The sequence below is a fragment of the Trachurus japonicus genome, chromosome 23 (assembly GCF_045865225.1).
Source record: "Trachurus japonicus isolate A0001 chromosome 23, Traja_1.0".
Taxonomy (NCBI): Eukaryota; Metazoa; Chordata; class Actinopteri; order Carangiformes; family Carangidae; genus Trachurus; species Trachurus japonicus.
Window position 1 is genome coordinate 16895479 of NC_140929.1, and position 26979 is coordinate 16922457.

Sequence of the window (26979 nt, forward strand, 5' to 3'; positions counted from 1 at the left end):
GATCAGGAACAATAATCTGTGAAATATTACAGTACAGTATATATAGGAGGTGGAAGTTAGACCAACAACTCTCTGCCATAGCTGGACCCACACGATGAAAGTGAGTGGTTCCCAGTTTATTAGGTCCAGCCCATAATGATGTGAGAGTTTCACTGTCTGCTCTCTTTTGTTTCAATTCAAAGTTGAACATGTGCAGCATGGACATGACACTGTGCCAAATAGTTCAGCAGGTATGTAGACATCTATAAAACTACAACAGGTCATGACTTTTATCTAAATGAAAGGAACAAGATCAACGTGTTAAAGGGTGCAGAGGTGCTGGTAAACAGTTAGATGTTTCCCCTCATTTCCAGTTTTGATGTTAATGTTCTAGGGCCTCTGTAGTGTCCTTTTATGATCTGCATGTGTTTCAGGGGTTCTTCTGTATCAACCACCTAAACAAAAGAAAATTACTGCACCTAGTCATGACAAAACATCAGTCAAAAAAGCTGCAATTTAAAAAGAAACGCTCCGAGCACAGCAGTCCAAATCCACATTTACAAGCTTCAGCCTTCATGTGCCCAGATGGTTTTTGAAGGACGAGGCGGACAAGTTAAACTGTCAGGGCTGCATCAAGGACTAAAGTAGGTTAAATGAGCAGCACTTTAAAGAGTGTGTCAGAATGTGGTGTCAGTGTGCCCTTGCAACTACAGAGGCTGTCCTGTAACTGGAGGGACGTGAGTTTGACAGCCCAGTGTCCTTCTCCCTGTCATTGTGTCAGCTCAGTAACTGCAGAACAACATGGAGGATGATAAATAAATGATGTATGAAAGATTATATTTGTCCCTGACAACCCAGCAGGTGTGTGGGAGTCAGCAGGAAGATCTCTGATTTCACGCTTTCATGCTGCTGTAGTTTCTAATGTGTTATATATTTGCTTTGATTAATTCAGTTGGCTGCAGTTTTTTATTGTCTGACTGCCGACTTGCTAACACTTCAGACACACAGACAGATAATAATAGTTCAGGGCATCTGGGGCAGGATAACAGGACCGGACCAGAGTCTGAGTGACTGCTCCTGCTCCTCAGCCCCATCATCAGTTTGAGATAACAGACAAGTCAAAGACATTTTCATTTTAAATGTATCAGAATATTAAATGTAATTTCCGTTGTTTGATAACAGTGGAATAATCTGGAATCAGAGCAGGCCGGAGCTACACCTGGGAAACTACTGATGACTGTATCATGGGTAAGTTAGGAGTCAGCTGATTCAGTCTACTGCTGCTCAGTTGAGTCTTTATTCAACAGGAAAAGAAGGAAGAGAAAGGAGAGAAGGAAAAAAAAAATGTTTGTGGGCGAGAAAGTATTGCCAAAAATCTTATGAGCCTGACCAGAGCCTGAGATCTTCCAGCAGGGCCCTTTTAGAGGAACCTAAAACTCACCTGGTCCCTGAAGAGGACCGGGTCTTTGTTGCCCGGGCCCCTCAGTTATGAAAGGCCCTGCCTGGAGATCTCAGCAAACTAAATTATCCTCTTTTAAATCACTTATTAAAACTCACTTTTATCGTCTGTTTTCTTATGTGACTCTCATAGTTGTTGTTGTAGTTTTTTTACATATTCCTGTATTTTAATGTTATTTTATTCTTATGTATTTCAATTATATTTATTGATAAGCACCTTGTAATCTTGTTTTGAAAGGGGCTCTATAAAATTATTATTATTATTATAAATTATTATTATAGGTCTTATAGGCTTGTGCCGATCGGAGACCTGATCCTCTATCGGCGACATGAGAGAATGATCGTTGATGTTTTTTTGGTTTTTTTTGTCTTTTCGTTATAAAACACACACTGCTACTGCTTTTCTTCAAAGCATCTGTCAGGTTCGCAAAAGCGTGTGGTGGTACATGTGTTGGTAGGCCATTCTTTCACTTTTGTTGTGCATGTGTACCTGCGTACCAGTTATGTTCATCCCTGTTTATAACACATTTTTACACAGAGCTGAAGGAAAATGGAAAGAACACTTCTCAGGCAAGGCCTCACTGTGCACATTGTGATGTGTGCACAGTCGTCAAGTCAAGTTAAACAGACTGATCGAGTGTTCGAGAATTAGCTGTGCAGAGAGCAGAGGAGGAAGAAAAGGACAGACCATGAGTCTCAGTCATGACACTACCTGACACTGTGTCTTTATTTTATTTGGTGCCTTTCTGACTCATCCCAGTTGTGACTATAAACGTGTGTTTGATAACAGCCTCAGCCTCGGCGCTTCAGTCTGTCTGATCGCAACCCCCAAAATTCCCACCTTGGATTAGTTGGAGCCAATTTGCACAGCACACTTTGATGAGAAGAAAGGGTGAGGAGTGAGGTGTCAGAGCACAGGGGAAATCTTTTTTTAAGCGTCTAATGAAACTTCTCAATGCTGCGCCGAGGACTAGAGAGAAGTTGACAGGTGATTATGATAGTCTTTAATTAGCTCCCGAGCTCTGCTGTGGCTGTTGGCCAATTATCATCACTGAACACCACGTTTCAAGCCTCCTACCTGAGCTGCATGTCACAAGGCCCAGGAAATACACATTACATGATAAAGGTTTTTATGATACAGCATGTATGCAGGACAGATGAGACCTCATCATAGGAACAAGAGTCTTCCTCAAGAGGAAGGAGGAGGAGGAATATAGGACCTGAGCTCTGAGACAGGATCAGTGTAAAACATCAATCAACTTAAACGCATTTTTGCAAATGTAGGACATTGGTAAATAAGATTTTTGTAATTGGTCAATAAGCTAATTATTTGACAATAATATTTAAGAAATCAGTGTCCATCACAAATTCCCATTTTAAGGTGACGTCCTCACGTCTTGTTTTGTCTCATGGATTCAGGTGATAGTGACACAGTGAATCAACCATTCCTCACATTTGACCACATTATTGGTTGGGCTTAGGCAATGAAGAAAGGAGTTGGTTAAGTTTAGTAAAAAGACCAGGTAGAGGCTAGACAGGCTAGAAGCATAATGAACGTTATATGTCATTAATATGAAGTGCTTGTTTTGCAGTTAATTATGCACATGATCCATTTGACCCCAAAAAGTAAAAAAGGATCAATGCGCATTGCGCACTGCACAGCCTCCGGTTCCTTTCTGATTACGTCCGTCTGTCCGTTCGGAGTGGGGGGATTTCTGAATGGAGGGGTTTCCCCAAAAGCCTTTTCGGAATAGCGGGGTCTTTAGAAAAAATAGAAAACCCCATTCAATTACGATGAATGGAAGTCTATTTTCAGAAAGGCGGGGTGTGACCCTTGTTGTGCTGTGCGCGTCACCTGACTGGCTGAGCCAAATGACTGTCAGTGATTGTTACATGCTGTCATTCCAATATCCCACTATTTAGACATACTGACATACCGCTATTCCGACACACGAACGTCCCACCATTCCGACAAGGCTTTCAATATGTGCGTTTCTGAAGGCCCTCACAGAGTCGGGCATACTGTGCACGTACTGTGAGCCGCGCACACTGTCCACGGATGTTTGAGGTTTTTGTCGGGGCAGGATGTTTAAATGAAGAAAGAAAAAAACACTGTCATTCCGACGACTACATGCTGCTATTCCAACATGCCGCTATTTAGACATTGACTTCGGCATTAACATTATTTTTCAAGCGTCCCACTACTTTGACTTTTTTTTTTCATTGTTGGAGTAGCGGCACTTTACTATTTTTTCAAACATTCCACTTTTCTAACGTTGATTGATTATGTTGTTACGTTGTTGCAAAGGTAAGTGTCATATTACGGGCAGTGGAGCATGTGAGGTGCGGATATCAGGAGGAGTTGGTTTTGCAAGTAAAAAAAAAAAAAAAAACTTTATTTCCTATAAGTTAACAATTCTAAAATCAGGGGAAAGGGGAGGTGGAATAAAGTTACTGTCTCTCAGTGGCGTCATCCAGGTGCTGCACATCAGGCCCTAAGCCCAGAGCCCAGACGCTCACAGCTGCAGCTTCTCTGCGGCGCTGTCCGTGGTGCTGAAGGTGACAGGTTAATTTGACAAACAAACTGAAACATAGCATGGCTATACCTGGTGCTGATTGCCCGCGGTGGATGCATTTCTACACGACGATGCGTCGCGACCGGCTCTGGGTCAGCTTGGAAAGGCTCGAGGCGAAGGAGACTCACGGCTTATGTGTTTGCCTATATCTTCTCTTTTTGCCACCGGCTTTCCTGTTTGTGTACATTTTGTGGAGCAGTAAATGTCTCTGGGTGGTTTGCACATGGTCCAGTGGAGGTTTCAGGTGTTCCCAGATAGCAGCAGGACTCTTGTGCCTCAATGGTGAGATGGAGGTGAAGCAGGTCGGCTCTTCGTTTCCACCAACACCACCTGTATGAAGTGTGGCTTGTTGACGATTTGATCCATAGTATGTTGACTGGATTCCACTACTGTATTTGCAAGAAAAGTTTTCAGAGAAATCAATGTGAATCAGGTATTCATCATTGGCCATGTTGCTGTGCAGCACACGGGAGTAGGCATACTGTTGCCGTATGTTCAAGAGATGCCGTTTGAGCTAGTGGAACCTTTCCACAAGTTCCTCTTGACTGCTCTCCACCTTTTTCTTTTTTTCTGAATGAGCTCTCTTCTTTGTGAGCTTTTTCTTCTGTGGCCCACTGCACATAGGTTCTCCCTCTGCTCTCTGTGTGTAACGGATGTGCACTCACTCCACCCATAAAAGACGTGCTAACCAACTTGCCAAGCGGTTGTCAACCTCTTGGCGAAGAGGTTAGCATCGTCGCCTCCGATGCGGGAGGTCGTGGGATCGAACCCCACCTAGGGCAGGCCGTGAGAAACACAACGCAGAGGGCCAGATATGACATCGGCTACATGTGCACCGTCATATTCATTCAAGAGGGGTATGATGGTGTTTTTGCAATCCTCACACTCGCCATACATGCAGGCCTTCCTGCCAATGTCACAGCACACAAGTTCCGCGAGGCTCTTTAAATTTGCAGTTTCGATGACCTTCAGCTGATGAAGCTTTCTGCCAGGAAGCCCAGGTTTTCATGCAGCTTGCACTGACAAGTGTCACGATCTGAAAGGGCGGGATGGACAACCCAATGGGTCTCAGCCGGCAAAATGCAGAGTATGAAATGTTGCTTGTGTTATTCTCAGCCAGAAGATGAAGGTTTAGCATTGTGTCCACAAGAAACCGTTTTTGCATTTTTATTTTCTTTCTTGTGATTGTTTGTTTTTTACCCGTTGTCATGCAGCTAACGTCATCCCTTGTGAAGAAGGTCTTCATTTTGCTCTCGATCGAGTTATCGGCATACCTGTTGCATGAGTTTCTCGGATCTTCATTTTGGAGGGTCCAGCGTTTCTTTGAGAAGCCTGAGACTTTTCCCGACCACCCCTGCATCTTGTATCTTTTCACTATCTTCCCCACAACAACCTGAGCTACAGATTGTTTATTTTTTTCATTTCTGGCATTCTTGTTTTTTCTTTTACAATGAGGACCTCGTGCTGACGCAAAGTTTTCCTCACTTAATTGTTCAAAGTACAAATTTTCAGATAGCGCACATGGATCTGGGAGAGTGCTGATTTTTGCTCACTCGCTGGAGTCTCTTCTTCTATTTCTCGTTTTGCTATTTTTGATAGTGCAGTTCCTTTCTGAGGTCTTCTATTTCTTTTCTGAGTTTATCTTGTGCTTTTTTCGATTCTTGCCTGCTGAACGCCTACAATGAAACGATGCATAAGACATTGATGTTTAGTTTTACATATGTAGTAACAATTACGTATACACCAGGGCACAATAATTGACCACCATGGCTGTGTATGTGTGTTGTGTGTTTGTGCGCGTGTAGTTACATTTTTAAGGTCTGTGTGTGCCAGTCTTAATTCACAACTTAAAGCCGTCTAATTATTTATAAAAAAAAATTTTTAAGTATTTTTTTGGGGGGGTTTTCATGCCTTCCATCAATAGGACAGTTGAGAGAGACAGGAAATGGGGAAGCAGAGAGAGGGGGAACGACACGCAGGATAGGGCTGCTCAACGCAGGAATCGAACTGGGGCCACCTGCAGTGAGGACTAGCTATAGCCTCAACACATGGGGCGGGTCCTCTACCAACTGAGCTAAGCACCGCCCCAGTCTGTCTAATTATAGTGTATTTCTACCTACTGTGTGGAGATCTCCAACAACAAAGTCGGGGAGAAAGCAAGTGGGACAGATCTGCCCAGTCCCTGAGCAGCGCACGTTTTACAGACAAGCCACAAAGCAGAATGCAACAACGTCACGTGGTTCAGCACCTTGGACATTGGACAGCTGCGGGGGGAGGGTGACGGAACAGCGGTGTTTCGAAGTGGAGCTATTTCGGAACAGCTGGGTGTCGAAGTGGAGGTGTGTTGGAATGGAGAGCTGTCCCCCCCCAATCCAACACAACGCCGTAGTGGCACACATTCAGTGTGACGCGCTTGTTTTTTGGTCTTTTGGTCTTTACAGGCAGTTAACAAGATCATGGGTCTTGAGTGCGTGGCCTCTGAGAGGGCAGGGCTGCACCCCTTTTAATCCACTGTCTCTTCTCCCCTTCCCTACCTGACACCCTGGAGCTCACCTGTTTTCCCTGTTTCCTGTTTTACCTGCACATTTTCCTTAGATTGCAGCCAACATTTCCACACACCCATGCACCGCATACACAACTGACTCCCCTGACTACAGATATAAGATACACTTTGTTCTTACTGTCTTGTGTTTTCATGCAGTGCATTTATTGGCACGGCAATCCCCCTGTCTCTAAGTTCTCCGAGCCAATCTTGACAAGACACACAGTTTCCTTTTACAATGAGCTTGAAACCATGGGAGGTCAATGGACTGATGACCATTCAGAGTTTTAAGTAAGTTTTAAGTAATTAAAGGCAATAGAAAAATGGAGGATTAAGTTTAAATTAATCCACAACTTTTCCCATTTTCCTGTAGAAAGTGCTCAAATTAAAGGACGTGGAAGTCCAGCAGAGCAGAGCAGAACTAATGGCTTGGCTGAAATGAGAAGGGACTGTGGGGATCCACAGGCTGGCTAAAATGGCTGGGGCAGATTGCATGTGGATTTAAATGATTAAGTACACAGGGGCCACACTCCATCTTTGGCCACAGGAAAAGCAATGTAATACAATGAGCTTGCACACTGCAGGAGTTTTCACTGATGTGTAGTTAAAGCTTTACAAAGATAAGGCCAGATACACACATGTTTTATCATATTTTCTCAGAGGTTTCTACATGTAGTTAGAACATTAGTCCAATAACAGTAACAGGTGGGCAAAGTCCACGTCTGTATTACTTGAGTCACTGTATAGATCCTCCTGGCCCAATATGACTCCAATACAAGTTGTTCAGTCAGATTTAGACTTAGGTGAAAGTATAGCGTACTACTTGTTTTTAAAATACTTAAGCACTTAAAACTATTGTTATATTTCTCAACAATGCCTGACTATAGATGTGAGTGATGTGGTCAAAAGAAGGCTACGCACAGTGTGTATCAGCTCCTAACTCCCTCATTTGGTGCTTATTTGTATTCCTCAAACAAACAAAAAAGTTTGGAAACATTATGTCAGTCAATCCATTTCTTCCCTCTTGTGAAATGAGCAACGTAATGTCTGCTTCATAATCTAATCTCCTCTAAATGGGACATAATCTGTTCATTAAAATATCTGTATTGAAAAGGACAAATTAACAAAGCAGCTTTACTCAGATCATATCTCACATTAACTCTAGTGGTGTGGGTTGGTCTGACCACACTGTCAGACATCATACTTAATATCTCTACAGTTTGGTCAGCCGGGCATCAGGTTAGAAGAACTCATTCATGGCATCTCTGCTTCGACAAAACACATGCATAATTTGTTTAACTGTTCTCCTGGCCTAAATTAATTTGGTATTCAACCTTTATTCACTCTGGCTTTTTACTCTCCTTCATGTAGTAGAAGCTGGATCATGGTCATAAGGTCTTTGTGCATGGGCAATTAGATCTATCCAAATCACTATTCTCCATTTCCCAATCTGCCTTAATTTCTTTTCTGTCATTATTGATTTTCTTTCTGTTATGGCTTATGGCCTTTAATTTCAGTTTGGTCTTTACTGACCTTTGTTTATGTTCTACATGCCGAATTGTAGTTAGAAGGACCTGCACAGGTTGTGTATCCTCAAGCAAATTAATTGTGAGTCATACAAATTAATTTGTATCTGGTCGACCGGCAGACCTGAACGGCATATTTCCCATTTTATTGAAGTTGGTCCATTAAATTTAATATCTGTTCTGTCTTATGACCTTTTACTTCAGTTTGGTGCATGCTAACCTTGTATTATGTTCTCACAGCATTCTGAATATTCATTGTCCTAATTCTGTTTTCTGTTGAACTATATATTTCTTAACATTTCCTTTCATGACGCACATTCTATCTCATGTTTGACTGCCTTTATCTACATTTAACTAGAAGTGCTTCCTTCATTCATTTATTTCAGGTATTTACGCAGCAATGTCAGCGTCACTTATGCTAATTGTACCTTATCCACAAATTATCTCATTATTAACATGAATATTTCATACTTTTATTTCTGTATGACCTTTTGTTTGCACAAATTGCTCTTTTCTGATCATGCTGGAGCTTTACACTGCTGACTTGCTCCCTGAGACATGCCCTCTGATTTTCAGCTTAAATATGCAAGGAGGCTGACCATCACAGGACAGGTCTGACTGTTCTGATGATACAAGTCATTGGTCCTGACATGTGTGTTTCTCTTCTATAACACACATTCTACATCTCGGAGGCAACGTCTTTCCACATCAGAGGTTGCGCTAGACTTTTTCGTCGCCGGTCATTTTGACTGACGGGGTCATACAAATTCCGTCATAATCTATTTTTACCGGTCACTTTAATTTTTTTTTAAATGATAATAATGCCATATTCAATAGCATTCAATTTTAATTCATGTTTAATTCATATCAAGTCCAAACAAATTGAACAGAGAATGCTCCGGAGCAGAGTCTGCGTCAGAGCACATCTAACCGTGGGGTCAGTCAGTGAATGCGGGGGTCACTTTCTGCCACTCAACATCTAAATACAACGTTAGATGACATCAGTTTTCTGTCAACAATCAACATGCTAACCCATGTGTTATACCAAAACATCCAAAGGAGCACGTTTTCACATAGGCACCGCATAGTGCACTGGCGTTAGCTCTCTCTCTCTCTCTCTGTGCCTCTCATTTCTCTTTTACGCATGCACGCAGCCATTGCGCATCACTGAAACAACTGAAGCTATAGACCACAGCCAGATGCAGCACAAATTCAGACAGGACAAAACCCACTCAGCTTTACGTGTTATAAACAATGCCACGGCGGGCAGAATACATTAAAATAAGGCTTAACGTTACCTTTGGAAGAGTTGTGCGCGGCGAGTGTGTCCGGTGATGTCCTACCCCCATCGCTCTACCTGTACCGAGACACACCGCTGTGTAGCTACAGCTACGTAACTTAACAACAGCTGACTACTGTCGGTCCCTCAGACACTGCAGCTGAATTTCGCCCGTTAAATCATTATCGATCGTCATATTTGCACTGACACGACTCCCATCAACATAATCCACTTGAAGGAGTTTGAATACTGCGGGAAGCTTCTGTCTTCTTCTCTGTTGTTATTGTTTCTGTGTGGCAGCGCTACAGCCACACACGCTCCACACAGGCCTAGAGAAGGTACTACAGCGTTTTCTACTGAGCGCACCAGCCAGCTGTGAGGTTTTTTTTTTTTTTAATCTAATTCTCACCGTAGTGACTTCGTGACATTGTATATGTTTTATATCGTTATCCACCGCTCCATTTATTGATTATCCGCCGGCTTCATTGTAAACAAATGCACATGGCCAGACGGCCATGGCTGTGAATTGCAATCTGTCAAAATGACGGATGGCCTCAAAATCTTTCCGTCACCGTTTTAAAAAAACGGTCAATGACGGAAAATATCCGGTTAACGCGACCCCTGTTCCACATACAGGCTTCCTTCGCCTTTCAAACGAGGCAGAGCTCGGTGGGAAACATAGGGAACCGGAACACAACATCGGGGGAGAAGCAGGTCCGTGCAGCTGTGCTCCGCGGACGTGCACGGAACAGCGTCGCTAACTTTTTAGTTGGGAGCGGACATGACGTGTCTACATTGGATGGGTTTGAGTGGGCACAAAAGACGCTTCATCTGAACGGCCCCCCATGCATGATGCACACACGGTTGAACCAAGGCGGCGGCCAAAATCATCCATGGTCTTTGCAGACAGGAAGGGAAAATCCTGCAGCCCAGCCAGCTCCCCAAACATTCGCAAATGGTGGTTTGGGTACCTGGGCGTTTCCTTCCCAGTGCTGGGGCTCACAGGCACACACAAACACTTTGAGCGTGTTTCCATGTCACAGCGCATTGACTTACAGGTGCACAAAGCAACGGAGAAATACAGTACGTAAACCATTAGAACTCAGTCGCGGGCCATGGACGTCGGAACTATTTTTTGAGAGGGGGTGCGGGATTTTTGTTGGGAGAGTCGGTTATTACCCCCCCCCATCACTGAAACAACTGAAGCTACTAGACCACACAGCCAGATGCAGCATACATTCAGACAGGACAAAACCACACTCAGCTTTAAGATATAGCCTAAACAATATAAACAATGCCACGGCGGGCAAAATGCATTAAATGAGGCTTAGCGTTACCTTTAGAAGAGTGCTATGCGGTGAGTGTGGCCATTAAAGAACAGCGTCTTTCCACTGGGTTGGACATTTCCGGGTCCAGTCTCTCTCAAAGGCCAGCTGAAGCACCTGGACTTTTCTTTTATGAAGCATTGCACATTTGTGGTCCGAAAACACCCAAAACGGATCTTTTCTGAAACGATGATGTCATATCCCCACCGCTCTACCTGTACCTAGAGTGCCTATAGACACTCTACCTGTACCGAGACACACCGCTGTGTAGCCTAGCAACAGTCTATGGACGTAACTTAGCGTCTAACTAACTCGGTCCCTCGGACACTGCAGCTGAATCTCGCCCGTTAAATCATTATCGACCGTCATATTTGCACTGACACGACTCCCAGTCAACATTTAATCCACTTCTAATGTCTGAAGTTTGAATACTGCGGGGAAGCTTTCTGTCTTCTTCTCTGTTGTTGTCTTCTTTTCTGTGTGGCAGCGCTACAGCGCCACACACGCTCCACACAGGTCTGGAGTATGTACTACAGCGTTTTCTACTGAAATGGAGGGAGTGAAGCGCTACAGCAGCCTGACTCCACTATGCCAGATGCCAGGCTGCTGTATGGAGCCAGGCAGGCTGCATATCACATCAAAAGCATAGATCTGCGTTATATGAGATAAGTGTAAGTCAGACAAATTCAGTTTTTTCAGATTTTATTTTTTATTTTTATTTTTTAAGCTAATTCTGTGGATATAGGGAGGCTGGTGGAGTGCGGGAGGGGCGGATGGGAGGGGGTGCGGCCGCACCCCCCGCACCCCTAGTTCCGACGTCTATGCGTGGGCCGGATTGGAAGGTTCGGCAGATGACCCCTTGCAATTACACCATGGACCACTGGGTCCGCGGACCCCTGGTTGAGAACCATTGCTCTAAGATATCCACTTGGCTTGTGCCATAGAACCCCCACCCTACTCCTCCTCTCATTATAAGAGTGGAGGACATACAGTAGAAAGTAGAGGGGTGGGACGGCTTGCATGTCATCTGATACCGCCACGACCAGCTTCGACAGGTGCCGGCAGATAATTGGGCACCGTGCTGACTACAGCTGCCACACTGCTGTCTCCTAGAGCTCATTACTATCACTCAGAAGTTCCCCTTAAAAACCTCCACAGCCACATGACTCAACACATTTGGTAAACAGGCCAAAGAATGCTGACATTAAAGCGCCCGTCATGGCGGGCTGCTGACGTCTGTGGACAGGTAAATGATTGCACACAGCGTGTCATCAGCCTGAAGAGCAGCTGTGTGTTGAAGAGTCTTCAACACAGCTTCAGCCACGTGGAGTCACACAGACTGTATGATGAATATAGTACATCTTCTATGAAGCAGACGTGTATCAGCTACTGTATGTAGCTGCCTTATTACCATGATGCTTGGAAAGGAGAACAGGTAATTAAACTGGTTCTCGACTGCTTTGATTGGTGGGCAGTGTTACTGCCAGACTTCAAGACATGTTACCAGGGTTCTCCATGACTCTTAAGCTACAACATTGTCTCTTAAAATCTTTTATTAGCCTATTATTATTTTATTTTTTAGACTTATTCTGAGTCTTATTCTTATTTTTAATATTTGTTATTATTTCATATTTTTTATTTTGTAACCTTGTTGCCATGACAGCTAGTAAAATGAAAATCAGAGGGGACTGTAGGAAGTTAATTCATGGAGAAAAGTTGGAAAGTTATTGTATGATACATTGTTATGGAAAAGGTCTATCATCTAGGATTATTAGGCATCCAGTTGGAAATGTTGTGTTGTTGTGTATTTTATTGTGTTTTTAATGCTATTTTTGGAATCAAAAATTGTAGTTTTTAATATCATCTTCATGCTGTTTTCATATCTTTCATTTGCTTTGATGCTGATGTGTTTTTGATTATTTTTCATGGGTATGGTTTGGTAGTATTTGACTGATGTTTGTGATTTATGCGGCGTATATTCATCTGTATATGTTGGCTCAAATATCCAAGGGAGCGGGAAGGATCAATAAAACCAACCAGTAGGCTAAACCATCATCTGGCTGGGTCCACTACACACTTATCTAAAACCACAGAATCTAATAAAACTGAGGTGTACTGTTTTAATTTTAGGTTCGGTTACACTCACAAATAAGGACATTGTACTGTATGAGTTCATATCAAACTCAGACTCTGATGTTGAGACCGGGCTGTTGAACCCAGAATCAGAGATAAGAAAGGTAAGCAGCACAGAACTTTTAATGTGGTTCGCATTTTTTTTAGAATGATTAGCATAGTTAGCATCTTGTTCGAATGGGTAGTGCATGCACCATCTTTTCAGAATAGTTATTATAGGACCCTTGATTTGTTTTTGCTGTCTGCCACTTAGCTACATGGTGTCACTGGTACTGTCATTGTAAATATCATTTTGACAAAAAATAGAACTTTGTAACTGTGATGCTGTGCTTCTATTCTACTATTACATCAAATATTCTTATAAAGGCTCCTAATTGCAGGTTCATCAGTCAGGTCTGTTGAGATGAAATGTTAAGCAGAGATCATCTGGAGAGGTGAGAGGTCTCTCTGGTATTTGGCGGTTTCTCTCCACAGTTCAGCCTGAAAATAGAGCTCCGGTAAAAACAGAAAGCTGCTTTGATTAAGTTGACCTACTGATGAGACAATTATATAATGGATTCCAAATTAATGAAGATATACATTTATGAGACGACAAGCTAAAGGCATGATAGACGTACTGAACGTCATGAAGCAAAAACATCACAGACAATCGGCACAGACTAGATTAAAAGGGATTTTCAATGCAGGAAAGAGACTGTGCTGGTGACAGCTTCAGTGTCTCACTCTCATACCAGAAATAATTCTGTGAGAACAGAATTCCTGACAGTGTTGATGAGACTGAACCCAGGATCAATCAGACACAGACAAGAAATGGTCCGGTGTGTAAAGTTTACACAGTCAGTGATGATTTGGTGTGCAACGTCATCTGCTGGTGTTGGTCCACTGTGTTTTCTGAAATCCAAAGTCAACACAGCTATTTAAGGAAAGAGCACTTCATGCTTTCTTCTGCTGATGCTGCTTTAATTTTCCAGCTGGATTTGGTACCTGCCCACGCTGCCAAAAGCACCAAAAGCTGTTTAAATGACTATGATGTTACTGTGCTTGACATCAAGCCCATAAAGAATCTATGCCATTGGGTATTGTCAAGAGGAAGATGAGACACACTAGACCCAAAAATGCAGACGAGCTGAAGGCCACTATCAAAGCAACCTGGGTTTCCACAATACGTCAGCAGTGCCACAGGCTGTTTGCCTCCATGCCACGCCAAAATGATGCAGTAATTGAAGCAAAAGGAGCCCCAACCAAGTGGGGTGCATATAAATGGACATACTTTCCAGAAGACCAACAATTCTGTATTAACAATCATTTTTGGAATTTGTCTGATGTAATATTCTAATTTTTTGAGATACTGAATTTGGGGTTTTCATTAAATGTAAGCTACTTTTTGAATTGAACTATTGAAATAAATGAACTTTTCCATGATATTCTAATTTATTGAGATGCACCAGTATATTTATTTAGTGAGTTATAAAATCTCCATAGCTCTGTGATAACCCTGTCATGTGGCCATATTCCATGTTAGCACCCCAACTCTGTAAACAGGTGTTTATTAGCAAGCTAACATAGGTTTGGTGGGGTCAGATAGCAAAGGCTAAGTGCTTGTTGAGATAATTCATATTAGCTCGAGGGAAAGGTTGGAACCTTATATTACAGAGAGAAAACCAACAGTTTCCACAGTGGAAACAGAAAACATGGTGAATGGAATTGTTGCTGTGATGGTTCCAATAAAAACAACAGTCATGGATAATAGAACCAAGATTAACTCCTATTTTTATATGGGAATTGAACACTGCTCTCCTGTGTCATATTTATCCATCCACCAGCACCTTCCTCTGACCTGCACTTTGTCTCTGCTCATCACTGTATGGCACTTTTCCCTTTGCTCCTGTTATAATTGACCAACATAACCTAACTGTGGGTCTTAATAGCCTGCTGCACAGACGGCCTGTGGGCACTCCTGTTCATTCCCTTGAGGCAGACATGAATTGTGATATTGGGCTGCATAAAATAAAAGATTGAATTTAGGTGGTTTAATTTTCGCTCAGCTTGAAGGTGATGTTTCTGAACAGTCAGCTGTGAAGTCCCAACAGAGACAGTGTTCTTAAGTGTTTCTCTCTCCAGATTTTTGTAATTAGCTGTCAGCACCTCGCACTCCACTTTGTAATTGGTTCCCGTCCTGCTTTGGATTCATTAATGTTGGCTGATTTGATCTGTGTCCTTCAGAATGACTGGAGCTGATCTTGGTTCGACTGGTTGTCTTCTAGTTGATCTCCTACAGATCATGGTGGTGTTCCTCTGCCCCCAGAAGACTGACTTAAAGGTAGAGGAGGAGAACTTTTCCCGGTGCATTTCATTTTACTGTATTTCTTGAAGTAATTCACAGGGCCGTTGTATAGGGGAGAAAGATGATGATAATTCTAGGGGCCCAGCGCCCAGTAGGGCCCACAAAAAACCCCAGTAGTCATCTTTGAATGACTGAATTATTCTGCATATTAGACCATGACTAGTACTCATAGTAATGCTGCATTAGCATTAAGACAAAGTAGGCTAAATAAAAAATGATAATACATACGTAGTCTAAGAAAAAAAGTGGAAAAGTCAGGGGGCAGGGGCCCACTTTAGTATTCTTTCAGGGGGCCCAGAATTCCTAGCAACGGTCCTGGTAATTCATTGTAGCTACGGAAGGCTCATGAAAAGTCATGTAGTTTACATCCTTGTATTTAATGTATTAATTTGTGGGGGAGGGTTATATGGGGTGGTGCTGTTGCGAGTAGGCCATTCAAACTGTAACCTTGGAAAACCTCGCTCCTTTTCACAGTCCTGTGTTGGCAGGTGTGTGACAGTAGAGCGTTTGGGCTCTTGTTGTGGCCCTGTGTCATTCTGCAGCAGGAAGTCAACACAGCATCAGCCTGACACCGTCCTGCCTGTTGGTTTTACTGTCTGTGTGGTTGCACACCTCGGCTCCGCAACACCTCTCTGTAGATTTGTCACATCACAGGCCAGTGGCTATTAGTGCCCTTGCTGTGTTGTGTGTACTGACAGTGTAAGTGGTCAGTGTGTCAGAGGCCAGGTCCCCCCAGGTGGACTATAAGATTCTAAACAGACATAAACCATGTTTCTATCCACACGTTTTCATTCACATTAAAGGGATAGTTCAATATTTTGGCAAATTGGTCATAGTCAAAACAACTCTGCCTCGTAACGTTCCGTTATTATCTAATAGCGTAGTGAATGTCCAGGTCACAACTTGTCCACAAGAGCGTTTTGGAGTTGTTGGATTGTGCATTTGATGAGTTTGATGAGGGAAACCAAGAAATCCCATTAGCCTCCGTAGCGTAGCTCTGAGCAGCTCGCCGCTCGGCTCGGCGGTTCTAAAAATAGCTTACACCGACAAATAAAGGTAACGAACCTACTGCTATGACTATAGCGATTATGGCAATGGGCCAATTTGCCAAAATGTTGAACTATCCCTTTAAGTAATAACGAATTAAATGGAAACAGTAAAATTTGATTAAACGTCTTGAATATCGATAAAAAGTCAATACCCTTTTCTCTTGATCGATACAACAGTTCTTTGCCAGATAAATGTGAGTTGTATCATGTTTTATGTCAATTCTGCTACGTATTCCATCTGTTGAAAGACACGGCGGGAGTTAACAAAGAAAGATGCAGGTGTACAGGACAGACTGGCTTCATGTGAAGTGTCTCCATCTCAGCGCTGCCGTTCACAAACCACAGGTGACAGGTTCCTCAGGTGTCTGTAGAATTTAACACGCCCTGCATCTGCATCTAAAGCGGTGTTTACATGCCACTGTCTTCTGATGATGTTGCATTATAAACACCAGCCTACAGCCTAGAACTTGTGCAACAGCCTATTTACCAACTTAACTTGGCTGGTGGGCGTTTGGCTCAGAGGTTCCGGGCAACGACTCCAGCAGCTCGTCACACTTGGCCTGTCCGAAGCCTGACCTCAGATAGATTCTATTTTGCAATATAGTACAAAATGAATGGAAACACCTTGAATCAGTGGCGTCATTTGGGTATGGCGGTGTATGGCACTCGCCATACCTTGACTTTGGTAGAAAATGTTCGGAGTACTGGCACATAACCTCTGGCGTACCGGGACTTTATACACAGCAAATTCAGAAGTGTTAATTCAACTCCTAGAGAGTTAAATTCAACACTTTAAAAGTGTCTATATTGCGCCACACTAGATCGAGTTAAAATAACACTTTTGAAAGTGTTAAACAATTAACACTGTGACAGAGTTGGAACAACACTCTCAATAGTTAAAATCTAACACTCACTGTGTTGAATTTCCCTAACACTAGTGTGTAGTGTCAAAAATTAACACTATTATTGTGTTGTTTTAACACTGAATAAGGTTCAAATTATAGTAACACTATGGGAGTGTTAAATATATTATTACTGCTGCTGCTGTTAATAATAATAATAATAATAATAATAATAATAATAATAATAATAGCAATAGTAATAATATATAAATAAATCCACACAAGTTGTATTTTGAATCATCATGTATTTCAAACAAGCACACAAAAACAGCACTGGCTTTGCACTAACCACAGCACAGGTTACACAATATACACAGGATTATTATCAACAGAGAGCTGGGTAGTTATTGGAGAGTCTGTTCTCATTGCCTGTGAAGTTGAGGGCTCACCAACTTCATCCTGAGTGTCCACATCAGCAGTAGTTAAATGGAAATGAACAAGATGCTTCTGTATAGGTGCAAAATAATAAACAACATCCCGGCTCCTCACATTTTAAATGTAATGTCTTTCCAGGATAGACCATGGTGTAGTCTTAAATGCTGACAAAGCAATGCAGAACCTTTGTGGTGTGCCTGGTGTTCACGGTAGTGTAGTTCAGTTGACACTGAAGGTGAAGAAGAGTTCATCGAAAGCTGCCAAGGATGTCTGTGTCTTGTAAGGGATGGCCTTGTGATCAATGATGACGAAGTATCTTTGGATGCTGTTCTTCTTTGCGCCAACACACAGGAGGAAGGGCTGTCCCGGCACCACACCAGATAGGAAGGTATCGACACTGGCTCCCATCTTTAACAAAATGTAAAGAAGAATCATGAGAAAATTGTGAAAAGTGTTACTGCTACATTCAACTAAGTCAATAAAAAATGTGCTGAACACTTGAAGTAGGATCATCAGAATAACTGTACATACAAGTACATTAACATTTGAATACCTGCAAATATCTCACAATATGGTCCTCAGCTTGACAGGCACTGATTTTGCCACTCTTTTTGTGGCCTTTGGAGGTACTGTAGGAGAAGCAGGTCACTGTCCCGGCCTAGAGGAAAAACAGGAGACATGTCAGACACATTCACATCATAAATAACTGAGATATTTTAAAGAGAAGGAGACAAATTAACCAGACCCACCTTGTGCGGCACAGACAAGAGGTCTTCAATGTGCTCATTAGAAGTCAGTTTTTCGCAGTCTGTCAGGATCCTAGCTTTGACAAAAGTATGCCCTTTTGTCAAAACTCTGCCCGACACTTCCTCTCCAAACATCATGGTGAAGTCTTGGTCAATCTACAGAAGAACACACATTTTTATAGGCTACTATTGTTCATATGCATAGATAGCTACAACACGGCGTAACTTCAAAGTTAACGTTATAAAAACTCACAGACATTTCAGATGTTCAGCAGCTGAGGGGTGTGTGTGTGTGTGTGGCTCCTGTATTAGCTGCGGCTAATGATAGATTGAGAAAATAAAATTAAGATTAAACTCTGGGTTTAGAGAAGAGGTCGGTGTGGCAGCGCAGTGTGTCTACTACACCTGTATTCCTCCAGCAGCAACATAATTAACTTAGGCTACCACCCGGAGCTAGTCCGACTTTTAGCAGCTAATGTTATCCCTAGGCGGGAGCTCAAACCCCAGGCCTATAACATTACCAAGGTTAAGCATATTTATCAACACCCATGTCTTATGTACAAAAGGAACATTAATGCACACTTGAAAAAATAGCATCAGGCTACAACAACCATGCTAACCTTAACATTGGACTTAGCCTACCATGATGTCAGCTAACTTTACACACAGGACTCCGTTAGACTTATTATCAACACATAAAAATACTAACGTTACTGCATAGAATAGAAGGTAATTATCAAATAGGCATGCTGCCTTTCATTTACTTACGGAAAGATACTCGGTGAAGTCCCGAAAAGAAAGTGCTGTTGCCCCTGTTCAGACTCCTGCTCAGACTGGGAATCGTCCCGCTTTCAGGAAAACACGTCACAGATCCGTTGGAGAAACTCTGTTCAGTGTTGATTTTAAAGTCGACACGTAACAGAGTTGATTTTAAGTGTTGATTTTAAAATCAACACTTAATAGTGTTGTTTGGATTTAACTCCCCGGATTAACACCAACTCTTTTGAGGAATTAACTCTCACATAGTTGAATCAACTAAGCAAGTGTTGAATTAACACTGTATTTTTAACATTTAACACCAACACTGGAAATTTAACACTTTTGAATTTGCTGTGTACGCGGCGTACCGGGACGGCGTACTGTGTCCTGTTGTATCTCTCTGACCGACTCGCGGTAGTGTTGCCTCTTTCTCACTGAACACCATGCTGTCGCTCTTGCTCCTCTCTGCTCCTTTCTCTCTGTCTCACTGAGGGGCGGGGCTGCCTCGCGCCGTGTGCTGTGTCTGTGAAAGCTGCATCATAGGTGTAACTCATATGACTGTATAACTCCATGTGCTGCAGACGTGAATGTGGAGCGACTAAAACCTTTGTGAGTTATAAAGCCACCAACATGACTTCCCAGTGGTGCCTGCTAACAACTTAGTTTACCACTTATTCCACATGCTTAAATATGAGTCATATTTCAGTGCTTGTTTGGCTAAAACTAGCTACTTAGAGCACAGTAAAATGAAAGCTCTTATTTGAGAAACACTGAAGCTGCTGCAGTCATCTTGTTAAGAACAGGATAATGACAGCTGTCTGTGGAGTGTGGAGGCTGTTTATCTTGTCACAAATCACAAAAACTTCTAATTGAGACAAACAAGTCCCAAGCAAGCCCCTGTCTAACATTAGGCTACCTGAATGTAGTGAAACACAGCAGCAACAGGAGGAATCACTCATTCAGTTTAGTTGTTGTGAAAATTTTAATTTGTTCCCAGATTAAATTTATTCTGATTTTGCTGTTAAACTTTGCTGTTCTTACTGTAGAAACATGTACTGTAGATTAGCAGTGAATAAACTCATGTTGGCAATAATTTGTTGACAAGAAATGGCAAGGATACAGACACCTTTTACGGAGTGGATAAACTTCAAATAGCCTATTCATTTGTCTCCAGAGATTATTTACAAATGGATTTTAACAAGAAAATACTTGTTAATACTTCCCACGCATCCTCGAAAACCTGGAAAATGGTTATCTAGTCATGGAAAACACATGGAAATTGAGAAAAAGTGTCAAAGATCCTGGAAAAGCTTGAGTTGTCCTGGGAAATTATTTATCACACTGTTACATCAACTACGAGAGCTCTGTTTGACTTTTTCAGACCCCACTAATGATTTATTTTCAAAAGATAAATAAGTTTGATTGTGAACCCTTGTGTGGGGTATTGTGAGTATCATCCAATCCATAGCATTGATAGTGATAATTCAGAAAGCTTCGTGATTTTGCTCTCAAATCACACCAGATTGCTGCATTTCAATTTACAATGCGCACAAATTTTCAGACCCCCCGTGAGGGATTGGTCCTTGCCATACCTTGTCTAAAACTGAAATGACGCCACTGCCTTGAATTGCAAGAAAACAATTCGATACAGCAATATGATCCCAAAACAGCACATGACGTCATCATGCACGGCTTTTTATTGGATTTAAAGGTCTTAGATGGAAACGCACTTCAATCGGCATTATTTACATTAATGTTTTTATCAATTTTCAGATAATTCAATCGACAAGTGGATGGAAATATAGACAATCCTCTATTCTCCTGGCTTAACTGGTTCAGGTCATATGACATGCAAACTTGTGAGTTCACACGTGTTAAAGGCTGAACTCTGTCATGTTGAAGAGATCACTGAGGCTTGCTGTGATCTCAGTGAGCAGCAGCTCTCTCCTGAGCCCTACAGTGAGCTGCAGAAACAGCTCTGAGTCTGAAATTAATAGGATGGTCACAGCTATTTCCTGACTCTTCCTCCTCCTGGGACCCGCAGCTCTTGTTTTTCTGCGGTCCTCTCATCCTGTTACGAATGCCTGACTCTGTGTAACCCTTATCTCCACACTCTCACTACACAGCCTGATAGGGCTCTGTGTGTAAGCAATTAAAAGGGCTTATTTGCCAGATAAGTCAGACTGGAAGCCACAGGCTGCTTGTATTAGGTCTTTAGGTTACACCCCCTGGGTTAAAGAGCCCAGGGCCATGGTAAGTGAGGCGCATGTGTGAGAGAATGAAACTTTCCCTGAGGGAAACACACACATAACACACTCTGGAAAAATGAATATGATAAAGGTTAAAGGGATAGTTCAACATTTTGGCAAATTGGCCTATTGCCATAATCGCTATAGTCATAGCAGTAGCTTCGTTTATAATGAGATAATAACGGAACGTTACGAGACAGAGTTGTTTTAGAGGTAAATTCATGCAAAACCTCTGATGCGCGTTGCGTTCAGGGACAGTTTTTCAGCAAGCAGTCGCTGTATTTACCTCGAAAACAGCTCCGTTTCGTAACGTTCCATTATTATCTCATAGCGTGGTGAATGTGCAGGTCACAACTTGTCCACCAGAGCGTTTTGGAGTTGTTGGATTGTGTATTTGATGAGTTTGATGAGGGAAACCAAGAAATCCCATGAGCCTCCGTAGCTTAGCTCTGAGCAGCTTGCCGCTCTGTTCCGCTGTTCTAAAAATAGCTTATTAAAGGTAACGAACCTACTGCTGTGACTATAGGGATTATGGCAATGGGTTAATTTGCCAAAATGTTGAACTATCCCTTTAAGAGCCTTTAAAGCTCTCATACAAGTGACCCTGATCCTCTCCCATACACTAACATGAGTCTAAAGATGTTATCGAATATATCTATTTCTGTATCCAGACATATACTGTGCTGTAGTAAGTGGGGGCAAAAGATGCAATAAATGTCTGCCATCTAATCTACCAGATTCAATAGTTTTCTAATAAACAGTCAGTATAGACGGCATCCAGCGGTGAACTGTTTCAGTCTAGTATCCAGTGGATCAGCAGAGGAGCATAAGATGTGTTTAGCAAAGTCGTGTGGAGATTAGAAAAAGAGAGCGGTATGTGGACAGAGTAACGGAGAGGGAGAAGACACTGACCTTGGCAGTGACCTGAACAAACAGTAATGAGTTGAGAACTTCTGCCTCAGTATCGTTGTGGTTTTCAGAGTGCTGAGGGCTGGTAAACAGGATATTGAGTCCCAGATGGGTTTGGCTCACATCATGAAAGTACTGTAGGCCCAAATGAAACGGAGCTCATGATGTATGGTGGGAACGGAGGGCGGGAGCTGGTGGTGTTAAGAGACTGGACTCACCCTGCACGCCAGACACGTTTAAAAGCCACTAGGCCGCATAATGGAGCAACACTCAGCTGCTGCCGGAGATGTAAAAGGTCCTGGACCTGGACCAACGACGTCTCCTCTCACTCCTCTGATCAGATCTAACTGGAGGAGAACTGTTGGGTGAGAGGGAGGACATGCTTCTACAAAGACTAGGTAGAGGAGGAGGATGGTCCCTGTTACAGTCCCTGCCTTAAAGGGATATTTCAACATTTTGGCAAATTCACCTATTGCCATAATCCCTATAGATTTAGGAGTAGGTTTTAATTGTCTGCGCAAGCTGTTTTTAGATCAGCGGGGCAGAGACGCGAGCTGCACGGTATTTCCACGTTTCCCTCATCAAACTAAATACACAATCCAACAACTCCAAAACACTCTGGTGGACAAGTTGTGACCTGCACATTCACCACACTTGTGACAATCAGACATTCAGCTGACATTATGAACCATTTCATCATGTTGAGAATATGATGCAGCATCAGACAAACATCCAGCTCAGTAATATAACAGAACACCAGAGATCAGTGTGATATTAACAGGCGAATGAATGCAAGTAGTTTGTGTGTTGATGTGTCTTAACTCATTAGAGATGTAGAAACACTATAAAAACCATAAAACCATAAAAACACAATCACCAATCATCTCACATGGAGGCTCTGACATGGATGACAGATTTTTTTTGTTATCCACTGCTCAGTGTGTGTGTGTGTGTGTGTGTCATAATAATGCTCCTTGTATACAACATCTATTGCTGACTACCTGTCCTGGGTGAGGGATCCCTCCTCTGTTGCTCACCCTGGGGTTTCTCCCATTTTTCCCTGTTAAAAGGGTTTTCTATGGAGTTTTTCCTCAGTTGATGTGAGGGTCTAAGGGCAGAGGATGTTGTTATGATGCCATGTAAATCCCTCTGAGACAAACTGTTTGTAAAAATGGACTATACAAATAAAATTGCATTGCCTTGCCTCCTTGCAGTCTTGTGTGTCCTAAGTCCGAAAAACAAACTCTTCTAGCTGGCCTTATATGTGATTCTATTGTTGGGAGTGAGGACCATCACTCCGATTGGTTACAGGGTGAGTCTGTGTCCTTTCACTGGGTCACCTGAGTGATTATTTTCAGATACAGATTTATGACCTAAACACTGATACAAATTTGTCAATTTTGAGCATTTCTATTTTTAATCCTTCTTTCTGTCACCTTAACACAAACTGTTAGAAATCCATTAATGCAGCTCCAGAAGGATTTTGATCAAATGCTAACAGTCCCCGTTTCTATAAATATAGGCCATATCTTTAGAACAAAGTTTTTATTTATTATTTATTTATTGTTAAAAACAGGGAATACTTCTTTTTTTGTTTTAAGTCCAGGAGGTTCCACAGTTTATAGTGTTGAGGTTGTAAGTTAACAGCTTCAGTCATAATTTTGTGTGGCCACAGAAAAACAACTGATATGAAATCTGGTGAGAGGACACGTCTAAATAAGGTTCTAAGAGACACTGCAGTCAGTGGAAGGACAGAAAACTAGAGAGGACAAGACAGAGGTCAGAGGAAAGAATGGAAAAGAAGCGTTGTTGTTGTTGTTGTTATTGTTATATCATATGTGTCTTATGCAGAAGCTGGTGAATTTGTTTAACTTGAAATGAAACAGAGAGAAATGTGGAGTGAAAGAGTGAGAACTGCCTCACATCAAACACCAGCACAGCTGCCAAAAGGCCAACAGTCTGAGGAGAAAGGAGTGAAAACTGTCCTATCAGGGAGAACCTAACCTCTGCAGGTCTTTCATTTGTATGGAGAGGAATAAACCCACAGCCCGTTCCCTGAGGCTAACGGCTTTCAGCTCACATTCAAAAGCTTTTTTATACAGTATTTATGAACGACGTGTCCAGGTGAGTCTTCTGGACGGTTTTATTCAAATAATGAGAAGAACCTGACGCCATGTCTTTGTCTCAGGAAAAAAACATTTTCATGGTTCTAGCTGGACTTGGACACAGCTGTCAGATTGTTTGTAACATGCAGAGCTGGACAAGGTAGTATGTCGATTTTTTTGAGTTTGGGGACCGTCACCCATTGCACTGGTAAAAGACAGTAAAAGAACAAACTGAAATGTGAAGCGAGAAGAAGAGCAAGCATAATAATAATAATAATGAAAAAGCTGCATTGTAACCCATAGACAGAATATGTAGGTCATACTTTACAGTTGTGGACTGTCAGTACCAGATACCTCAACTGTGCAGAATACAGGCATCCATGTTAAATATTAATCCCAGTGAACATAGAGCGGACGCAGCAGTATAGCCTACTAATTTATCTGCTCCATTTGTGTCATGTGACGTTAGCCTGATATCTGCAGATCTTCAGTCCTCTTTACTCTGAGACTTCCCCTCCTGTAACCAGAGATGACACCTCATCCAAAACCTGCACATCAGTATAAATGTGTATCAGTCTGTTCCTGTCACAGATGTGACAGCAGATAACCAAGGTACGGAAGCCCAGAGAGCTCAACACACACTTAAGAAAACACCCATGACCAGCTTTCATTACTTTTTGAATATTTTCTAATACATCAAATTACTGAAACATACATTTAAAAAATCAAGCAGAGGCTAAGAAACATTAGTTTAGCTTATAGCATCAAGGCTGGATGAAGTCGCAGCTATCTAGTTTTGATTACATTAAAATGGTTCTGTTGAATTCAAGGAATCTCAAACACCTACTTTGAACTTATTTTATTGTTTTCACAGAAAATATCTCCAGTGAAAAGCCCATTAACTAGACAATCTCTCATATCAGAGGCAGAGCTGTGCTAAGTTGTGGTTCAATGGTAGGAGCAGTGAGCATGTTAACTTCCTGATTAATACGTGTTGGTTGTGTAGAAATGTTTTTCTAGACTGGTGGGCCTGATTCATGATTGTTATTGGTATCTCCATTCAGGAGCCCTTCAGGAGTCATGTTATCTTGCTTTTATGAACTCTCCTCTCCAATAAGGAACAGATTAGGCTAATTCACTGCTGGTGTAGTGCATGTCACAGGGGACTGAGGACCTGCTAAAAAAAACAAATAAATCTAACCCTCCCCTTTTTTCTGCCTTAAGAAAGGAAAGGAAACTTTTTTCGTGTCATGCCACCACTGTGGCCCATCCTATATGGGATTACAAGACACATTTAATGACAAATACAAAAAAAAGGACTAGACAGTCCTTCCTGTTGGTATTACCTGCAACACAAGTGTGACACATAAATAAACAATTTAAGATTACTTTCAGTAAAGTAAACTGTATATTGCTCTTTGTCTCATTGCCCAAGCCTTTTCAAGAAATAAAGAAAATGCAAATATATTCAACTGGAAAAGATGTTTTAGCTTCTCAGCATCGTCTAACCACACAAATTTGTTATTTGGATCTACCTTACTAAACAATGTTTGTCTTATAGAGTCATAGAAAGGACAGAACACAAAATTAGTTTCATTCTCCACCTCTTGGATGTCACATAAGTTACAAATTATCGTCTTCTGCTGTGCCAACATATCTGCCTGTCTCGATATGAAGACCAAGTATACCAGCTCTCAGTTGAGCACACAGGGATCTTTTCTTTTTAGACAAATTATACAAAACATAATTTTCTGGCCCAAATACCTGTTTTATTTCACAGTAAGTATGCAGCTTTGGTTTACCCCAAATATCTAATGCCCATCTGTCTTTACTTTGTGTATATATATACAAAACAGTATATATTATGAGGTATCTTGATCTGATATATTTCTCTTCATCCCAATAAATCACAATATAACAGTATACCGTTACTGTAAGTCATATACTTACTGTAGCAATAACCGTAAGATACCGTAGCTACTCTGCAACCTTGTTATGTCTTTTCACAATGTCTTGTGATTTTTTTTTGTCTTTATCCATCTTTACAAAATAAAATAAAATAAAATATCATAATGGTTTTTCAGAGCCTCTTTGCCTTTTATTTTCACTGACACAATTTGAGAGGTGGAAGGTTGTTTGTCATTGGCCAAAACCAAGCATTTGTAATGTGTTTTACAAGCTCACCATATGTTCTCTGTATGATAATGTAAATTTAAATTAGCATAAAATTGATCAACTCCAATTTGCATTAATTGTGTTAATTAAATTGTAGGATTAGAAGAATGAACCGTGCACATCATTGTATGAGCTCTGGTGATACAGTAGCCTCAGATTAGACACGGCTAAATTAGCAAACCATGATAAGCGAGGCAGGGTTTTAGTTTCATCTGTTTAGAGCTGAGACGTTTTCTAAAGGCAGAATGTTGTGTGGTCTGCTTATCACTAAATAAGTGAAAGCCACTAAGGTTGTAATGTATACACCCATCTCTGTTCTGATTGCTCTACACTTCACTCACTGTGAGCGGAGAGCTGCTCAACCCCGTAAAGAATCTAATCTGCATTTAAACCTGGATACATATACAAGTGTTCAGTTTGATTTTAAACAATTTGACAACAGGTGCTACAGAAAAAAATCTCAAATTACACAATGTGAATTTGAACAAGGCAGTTTTATCTCTTTTCCGTGTCCCCCTGGAAACACTTCTGGTGTGCTGTGAGTATTT

General features: G+C 41.8%; 2 protein-coding genes across 4 annotated transcripts in view; both read right to left on the reverse strand.

The window, feature by feature from the left end:
* LOC146962769 (chemokine-like protein TAFA-2) overlaps nt 1–26979 on the reverse strand; it is a 52118-nt gene that overhangs the window by 23272 nt on the left and 1867 nt on the right. The window lies entirely within an intron of this gene.
* Nucleotides 17375–19062, reverse strand: LOC146962770 (uncharacterized). Of its 2 annotated transcripts, XM_085769520.1 has the most exons (4): nt 19003–19062; nt 18238–18390; nt 18042–18146; nt 17375–17896 (listed from the first exon to the last, which is right to left on the reverse strand). In XM_085769520.1, exons 2-4 carry the CDS (start codon nt 18370–18372, stop codon nt 17708–17710), a joined length of 429 nt encoding a protein of 142 aa, XP_085625646.1. In that variant the 5' UTR covers nt 18373–18390; nt 19003–19062; the 3' UTR covers nt 17375–17707. The 2 variants fall into 2 exon arrangements, with proteins under 2 accessions (XP_085625646.1, XP_085625647.1); XM_085769521.1 differs by lacking the exon at nt 19003–19062 and having other exon boundaries at nt 18238–18511.

Bases quoted from the DNA above. Each gene is read 5' to 3' on its own strand.
- LOC146962770 (XM_085769520.1), bottom strand. From the start codon at position 18,372: ATGATGTTTGGAGAGGAAGTGTCGGGCAGAGTTTTGACAAAAGGGCAT. The intron at 18,147-18,237 runs GTGGGTCTGGTT...TTTTTCCTCTAG, and splicing joins TCTTGTCTGTGCCGCACAAG to GCCGGGACAGTGACCTGCTT. The intron at 17,897-18,041 runs GTATTCAAATGT...ATTTTGTTAAAG, and splicing joins ATATTGTGAGATATTTGCAG to ATGGGAGCCAGTGTCGATAC.